At 37.5% G+C, this 8569-nt stretch overlaps 1 protein-coding gene across 1 annotated transcript in view; it reads right to left on the bottom strand.

Annotated features, from left to right (window-relative positions):
* itgb5 (integrin, beta 5) overlaps window positions 1-8569 on the bottom strand; it is a 32989-nt gene that overhangs the window by 7506 nt on the left and 16914 nt on the right. Inside the window, exon 11 of the mRNA XM_016532380.1 lies at window positions 860-1082. Within this exon, the coding sequence (XP_016387866.1) occupies window positions 860-1082 (223 nt within the window). The remainder of the gene's footprint in view (window positions 1-859; window positions 1083-8569) is intronic.

Genomic DNA, 8569 nt, shown 5'->3' with positions numbered 1-8569 from the left:
TGCTAAAGTCGTGCTCGTGTGTGTGTGAGACGCGGGAGCTGATGGCAGGGGGCGGTGGATATTTGTGGCGGTCAATGTGGATATTGTGGATGAGTTCTTCTGTCATCATCACGTTCTATTAGTTCTACAGCTTCAGTTTCGGAACGCATACAGCTGTTCCCTCAACACAATGCGACAGTGAAAAGGGACCCCTTTCAAACAGTGTCGCGTTCCGAACGTTGTTTTAACGACATGCACCGGTATTGCGGTATTTAAAAAATGTATATCATAACAAAAATAAACACCGGTATTCGGTATGAACCGGTATACCGCCCAGCACTAACAGAGACTGAGACGGCAGAAAGCGCATCCTGTTTGCTTTCATTATTTTACAAGCTCCATGTTTGTTGTTATTGTGAGTACACACAAATAAACAGTTCTTACAGATTCGAAAGATGTATTACTCTTATCTGTATGAGTATTTTAAGAGCAAGTGACTGCACTGGCGCTCATCTGTCATGCAGTGAGCGCTACTGTTCAGCTTCCACACTCTGCATGACCTCACCACTTCCTGTGGATTTTTTTTTTTTCTGCGATTAAGCGACTTATAAAATTTTGGTCGACCAAGCCTCTTCTCATCAACTAATGGTTAGTCGACTATTAGGGGGCAGCCCTAATAAATTTTATGAAAAGGAAGTGCCAATTTAAAGTAAAATAAGGTTGAACTGCTGCAAATGAGTATGAAACTGTATGCTATCGGATAGTACAATTCCCATATGCAAAAATATTTACACTAATGTATACACTTTTACAGACAGACCTCGCATTAGAAATCGAGTTAGCTTTAGTTAAGTTAGTTTCAGCATCCTCTGTCTCATACCTCTTTGTTCCACAAGCATCTGGACAGGTGGGACATTTTTCGCATGTGTCCCCAAATGCCCCTGGCTCAGTGCACTGGCACCGCCCACACACACAGCTGCCCCGCCCGCTACAGATCTTGCCGTCGTCCGACACACAGGAAGCAGTCTCTGTAGAGCAATTACAGTTGTCTCCAATATAACCAGCGTGGCATTTACACTCACCGCAGTGGCATTCTCCATGGCCTGGAAAACAGGGAGAGAGAGAGATCTGGAATAAACCTTACATAACTCGTAACACTGTAACCTCTTATTTTGTCAAATGGCTGGTATGTGCAACAATATTGCACTAACAAATGTGGTTAACTCACTGGCGTGGACAAGAAGTATGAACACAAAGACCTCTCAGAAAAACATAATACTGTAATGCACACAGTGAAAATGAGAACTTGCATATAACCAACATTTACTGACATGAATGGAAACAAAAGCATTACACATTTCTCTGTCATAACACAAAGACGGCCGCTGTCTACTTCTCCCACATTCTCTGAAGTCTCTCTGTCCATGGTTGTGCACATTCCACTGGACTGATTACATGCAGATCTCCTCATTCCAACACCAAGGATTCTTGGCTTGTGTCTCCATCACTGAGAGTGAGCAGAACTCTTTTTGTGTTTTGCAACAAATGTGCCAATGTGTTAAAAGTCACTGCATGAATGACCCAAGTGAAAGTTAATATTTTGATGCAGTACTGTATGAGCGAAAATGTAAAGGGTCTTAAAGCCAAAATGATAAACAAGACACGCTTTCATGGCAAAACAGCTGTGAACAGATTGAAAGCAGCGGTGAACACTTGGTGTGCCATCAGCTGCCGCTGCAGCCTCACACCATGATTGCACAAGAACTAGAAAATGTTGGAAAAATTGAGCACACATGCTCCAAAGATGCAGTCTTGTGCTTGTGTAGTCCAGAGAGGTCATATTAGCTTATAGGAAAGATGAGGAGTTCTGCTTTAAATGTGATTGTTTACCCATAAATAAATATTCTGCCATTGACTTACCCTCAAGTCCTTGGATTATTGTTTTTTTTTTCTTTATGTAGGAAGTAGAAATTTTAGAAGACCTTTGTAAAAAGTTGTAGAATTGTAGAAAGACCTTCATGCAGCTCTTTATACATTTCATAGTGACCCGAGGGTTTCAAGCCAACACATGAAAAAGTGAATTCTACTCACGTGCTGTGTAACAATACTTAAACACGACACTTTTGTTTTCGGAGGAAAAATAACAGAATAGATGTTTGGAACAATATGGGGGCGAGTAAAGTTTGTGGTCAGTAAGGCTGTTCTTTTGACATTTCTAATCAAAGAATCCTGAAGAAAAAAAAAAAATCAATCCACAAAAATATTAAGCAGTTTTCAACATTGATAATAAGGAATATTTATTAAAGCAGCAAATAAGCACATTAGAATGATTTCTGAAGGATCATGTGACACTTAAGAATGAAATAAAGCCTGCTAAAAATTCAGCATTGCCATTAAAGCAATAAATTACATTTATAAAATATATTAAAACTGAAAACGTTTCACAGTACACTCTTAAAAATAAAGGTGCTTCATGATGCCATAGAAGAACCTTTTTGTCTAAATGGTTCCATAAAGAACCTTTAACATCTGAAGAACCTTTCTGTTTCACAAAAGGTTCTTTGTGGCGAAAGAAGGTTCTTCAGATTATAAAAAGGTAAGAAAGAGATGGTTCTTTAAAAGAACCTTTGACTGAATGGTTCTTTGTGGAACCAAAAATGGTTCTTCTATGGCATCGCTTGAAGAACCTTTTGAAGCACCTTTATTTTTAAGAGTGTATTACTCTTTTACTGTATTTTACAAACTTACTGACCTCAAACTTCTGAATGGTAGTTAAAATGAGAAAAGTATCCCTTTAAAGATATTGCACATTCTCCCACCTACTGTGGGAGATGCTGTCTGATGCAACCTAATCTTGTGAGAAAAGGAAGTTACATGACTCTCAGGGATGATCAGATTTGACGCTGAGAGAAACACGTATAGTGAGGGATGATGTGTTTGATGCACACACACACACACACACACACGTGGTACTAAAACTGCCCAATGAGGCCATGCTGGTCAGCTCCCACACAATAAAGTTTTCATTGTGGTGCCACAGCAAAACTAATACATTCCAGGAATGTGTAACCACTGAATTCTTCTCTGACAGACACCAAATTCTCCTAAAAGATATAAATGTACCTTATAAAAGTAAGCGGCTCCCCATTTATAATTAAGAGGGAAAAACATGTTCATTAAAAAAAAAAAAAACAACACCTTTAATAAAGTGTACAAGTCTGTTAGGGTTATGAGAGGAAAATAAGGAAGGGAAAATCCTCTGAGAGTTATATTTAATGTACCCCTCCTTAGGGTGTATTCTGTTTGAGACACTAAGCATGGCGTACACTTCCTTCACTGAACACCTTTACTGAATGAATGAACTTCTGAACGGATCTGGTATGAACAAGGACACGTTGTGGCACGTTTTCCACACCTGTTTTCTTAATCCCTTTTTAAAGGTGTGTGTATGTGTGACGGTACTGTTACTCTAAAATAACAGCATCCACAGGCTTCACGTTTAATGTTTTTACCACAGACATTCAGAACTAACAGTCTTTAAATTTAATGTGTTAAGTTAAAATATCAAGCCATCATCTGAACGCTAATAAAATTAAACCGCTAGAGAATCAATGCAGACCTGCTCTCCCAGCATTCTGAATCCAGTCTTTTATTTAGGTCACTGAGTAAATGTGCTTTTGCCATGCCAGAAAGGCAGATCCATGTTTGAAAGCCTCTGGGAATGAGCCTCAGCCCATTTCTACCACATCCACAGTCAAACTAGACAAATTCACACATGAGTGAGTCCAAAGCCACGCAAGCACTGAAATATGTCAATTACTGTCGACCTCAAGTATCAGGTTTATTTAAGGGTGCAAAGTTTCACAGTCAACACAGAGTCTGTGCTTGTAAACTGCAGTGTTTGAGTAGTACTTGAGCTCTATTGCTGTGAAGTCTTCATGAAGGGCATAGTCATCTTTATGTGATGAAAATGTCCTTTTTTCCTGCCTTAAAAATGTTCAAATGTGATAAATTGTGCTTAACTTGACAGACATATTTAAAAGAAAATATGCAGGCTTGTAGTCATGAATTACAATGCCCAAGTCACAAAGTCAGACTGATACTATGATCATACATCAAACTAAAGTGAAAAGTCACACACACACACAGCTAACTTCCAATGGTTGAAAATGACCAGTTACAAATATCTGCATTTTTGAGTACCTGTTTGTTCTAGTTTCTTATATGAACAACATATTGCCAATGTTGTTATCGTTAACCAAAACTAAAGTTAATAATAAAATTATTTCTATAAACAAATTTTGGTAATTTCAATAAAACTCAAACAAAAATAAAATATATATTACACGAAAAACTTACATGAAAATGTAGAAATCCTGCCTTGGCAACTAACTGAACTATATGCTTAAGTAGTAAAATAAGCAAAAGTCTGAAATTATTATAAGATTATATTACTGTAAATATATTAACCAGAAATATTAAAAAACTAATAAAAATGACAAAAGCACATGAAATTACTAAAACTTAAAACTACAACTAAAACTGAAATTATAAAGCTAATTGAGAGAATTCATAAAAACTATAATAGTATATAATACTAAAATAATACTGCATATTATACTAAAAAAATATTGTATGAAAGAAAGGAAAACAAGGATTTTCATCATTCTCCATTTCTAAAAGTACACCAATTAAAGATTAAAATATAGGACATTTATCATTTTTTTCTTAAAATAATTATGTAATTACATCTCTTTGTTGCTGAACATATTTGAATGTTATTGAACAAGATATACATTCCAGACCTGCAGAAACCATTTGTCAATTACTGTCCTGAACTGCTATTGGTTGACGGATATGCTGACCCTGACCTGTCCTTCTTGTTATAAAGACCCTTTTTAGCTACTGCAGTCCCACAGGAAGTGTAGATCCTGCTGCTGAAGCAACAGGAAGGACATTCCTCTTTATATTGAAACACTCCAGGGTGAGCGCTTCATTTCGCTCCACTCAAACACTTTAAAATTAAATGCTTGAGCTATTCTAGTGTATCATCACACTCCCCTCAGTTCACAGTGAAGAGTCACTGAACTTATTGAACCATGATGCATCTGCCTGCCGACACCAGAGGGAGATACAATTACAGTGAGGAGACTATGAAAGAATGGGGTCAATATATAAAGTGGACATTAAATTTCTTGTTGGACATAAGCCACTTTTTAGCAGTTCAGAATGGACAGCCAGAGAAGGCTCAATTTCCATATTTTTTTAAGACCATTTAGAAAATTTTGGGGAGGTAACAATGTAAAAGTCTTAACAGTCACTTTTGATCAATTTAAGGTGTTCTTGAGAATAAAGGTATATATATTATGCATGCATAATGTAGTTTGCAGAAGCAAACAGACTTGCAGACGGACAAGACGGGTCATGGCTTGTGGTTTCTCTGTCTTTCTTTTGGTGGTAAACTTGAAATAGATCCTCCTTTGAATCTGAAAAACACTTAGCAAGCCCTGTAATCACTGGGGTGCAGTGAGAGCACAGGGTGTGCAACCTCTGCCACGTTCTAGTTCCACCCAGTGAGGAACCACCAGCACAACCCGGTTCTGCTCCAGGGGCATCTCACTTCCCCGTCTGGAGCTGTGAGAGTGAGCGGTTTTCAGAAATGCTGATCAAACAGTAAGCAAGCTACTTAATATCTCAGCAGTCTACATTCACAAAAACGTAACACCACAGACTCTGTGGTCATTCTTCCTTCCCTACGAAAGAAGAAACAAACAAGTGGGGGTGACACGGAAGAAAGCAGTTTGTGTGCATGTAATTCAACTCCACATTCAGTGGCAAGTTTAAGGCACTATAAAAAAACATATTTTGATGGAAAATCCTTCATAGGGAGCAGTAAGCAGACAAACATAGAACCAAAAGTTTCGAAAGGAGAATTAAAAGCAAAATTAGACTCATACTGACTGTTTTGTGATGTAGTGTTTAAGTCCTTTCCAAGGAGTTGTAGTACAGATGTGACATGGACCACAGAGACACAACATTATCCATCTGGAGGCACGGTCATAGTAGATCCTTCTGGGAAACAGGCTAAAGGGGTTACACTATACTTTATATTATATCACCTTTGTATCAAATTAAAAAAAAAACTAGTTAACGCTAATGCGAGGGTGTTTCTAATACAGCGTCTATGGGAGGGACGGTAAATTTGACATCGTTCTCTCTTCTGACTGCAGTTATCAGCCTCTCTCAATTTTCTTCCCATTTTTTGAAAGTCGCAAAAACACTATCGTGGAGTTTTTCTTTTGCTATTTGAGCAAATGGGAATGCAAAAAATATATTTGTGGTACTCTCCCATTCACTGCTCTCGAAGTTAACCCAACTATGACGACTTCTGCTGCTGAGAAACCTGGAAAATGTGAAAAAGGTCTATTAACAAAAGACTATTCCCATACTTTTGAACAGTAGTGTACATATACTGACACTGACCATATCATCTGCTACTGAAATAGATCAGATTTCACCACACTCTTAAAAATAAAGGTGCTTCACGATGCCATAGAAGAACCTTTTTGTCTAAATGGTTCCATAAAGAACCTTTAACGAAGAACCTTTTGAAGCACCTTTATTTTTAAGAGTGTACAAAATAACAATACAGTAGTCAGTCCTAATGGACATATATTTGAGAAACCAATCTAAACTGGTTTCAGTGTGAACAAAGCCATAAATTCTTGCTGTCCGTAAGTAATGGACCCTTATGGAAGCTGCCAACCAAGCTAACAGCTCCCTGCTTCTTCATGTTTTTACATTACTTCCATTCCGTATTTCCACACTGTGTGCCATTCTTTTTGGTCGACAACACGCAAGAGCAATGTGTTGTCTGACTTTACTTTGCAGGAACAGTGTGACCTCTGTGTGTTTAGCTTAGCTTAGAAGTACAACTTATTTGTCAATAGAGAAACATGTGCAATACAAGTATGTAGGCCAAGACACGGCAAGCTGCCTCTTGTAGTTGCGTCTCTTGAGTGGTGACGAAGTCTTGGCAGTAAAAAACAGAAGGTCTATAGATGCTTGACACGTGGTGTCTGTTCCCTTTACAAGATTCCTTAGCAACCTCAATGTATTCCAAAGAGAATAAAATAAGAAGTTAAAAATAATCGTGAAATGACTCTCACATGTTTCTCCACTTAATGAGGAGCACATCTGAACTCTTACAAAGACTTTTGAGCAGATAAATTATATTTGAGATAATTATTGCAGTCAGAAGTTTTGTCTCATGTGACTGCAGGGTAACTGCAGACAATAACAATTACAGAGCAGGCGTACAAGATAAATACGGTTTTCTTCTGCTACACAGCCTTCTGACGCCTTTTAAATAAACAGGTAGGCTGAAGGACAACAATGCACAGTAATGCAGATTACCTTTAAAAACATGCACTATAATTTGGGCCTGTTAGGTTTCTGGTTAGGAACAAGCTCATGTGTTTCCCTGCATGCTTTACTGCTGGTATGGTATGGTGTAAGGCTTCCACTAATTACCATTTAATGACCTACAACATCTTTCTGCAACTCTACAGCATAAAAGTGGGAAGTGCAAGGGCAAAGAGCCAAAAACACCATGTCTAGAACTCAGAGTATTTTAAGAATAAAACACATATAAACAGTCTAAACGAGAAATGCATAAGTTCTGTAGTTTTTCTAAATAAAAATGATTGACTAATCCCATGTTTCTAGTCTACTCTAGAAACTATTTACTGTTTGTGTGCACAAGGATTGGCAGACTTTGACTCTTCACTAATCTTTTACCCTTCCTTGCCAATGCCAAAATTGGATGCAGAAGATATCTTTCTAGAGGAAGTTATATACATTCAAAACAGCTAAACAACTTAGTGCCAACATCAGGACATCAGTATTATGTCTTGCTACTGCAAGACTATAAACAAAAGACTAGTCCACTTTCGGAAATGGTCATTTGGAAATTTTGGCATGGAAAAATCGTTATCTCGTTACAAGAGTGAGTCCCGAAATTAGAGGCGCGGTAATCCCACTGTAGCAATGTGGTCACTTGAAGACAGATTTGAAAAGCAACTAAACAAGACCAAGATTAACAAGTTTGGGTGTGTTTTACCAGCCCTCGAGGAGACACACAGAGTGACAGCTGAGATTTGTTTTTTTAGCACTGGCTGATTGCAGCGTACTGGTACAATGATGACACTGCAAGACTCCCTGATCTGACAGCAAACTAAAACACCACCTAGTTTCATACAGTGAGGTCTACAGTAGTCAACATTTGAAGTGGATCAAAAAAGTTCATCAAAGCTGTCCTAAGACAAGAACAGGGATTGTTTTGGTTTTAGGACAACTTTGATGAAAGGTTTAGATCCACTTCAAATGTTGACTACTGTAAAAGTCTTTCAAAAGTATTTCATACATTTAAATCTGGAAAAGTCTAAGGAGCCACTAATCATAATGTAATAAAATGTACATTCTATTACAATACACTAATGAAAATGTTACTATTTTTTCTATATTTTTCCATAAGATAGTAAGCAATATATTTTTTCAATATTATATTAAATTATATTATATTGAAAAA

This window comes from Sinocyclocheilus rhinocerous, unplaced genomic scaffold (assembly GCF_001515625.1).
Source record: "Sinocyclocheilus rhinocerous isolate Xijiao unplaced genomic scaffold, SAMN03320098_v1.1 scaffold755, whole genome shotgun sequence".
In the NCBI taxonomy this organism is placed as follows: Eukaryota; Metazoa; Chordata; class Actinopteri; order Cypriniformes; family Cyprinidae; genus Sinocyclocheilus; species Sinocyclocheilus rhinocerous.
This window is presented reverse-complemented; position numbering and strand designations above follow the sequence as displayed.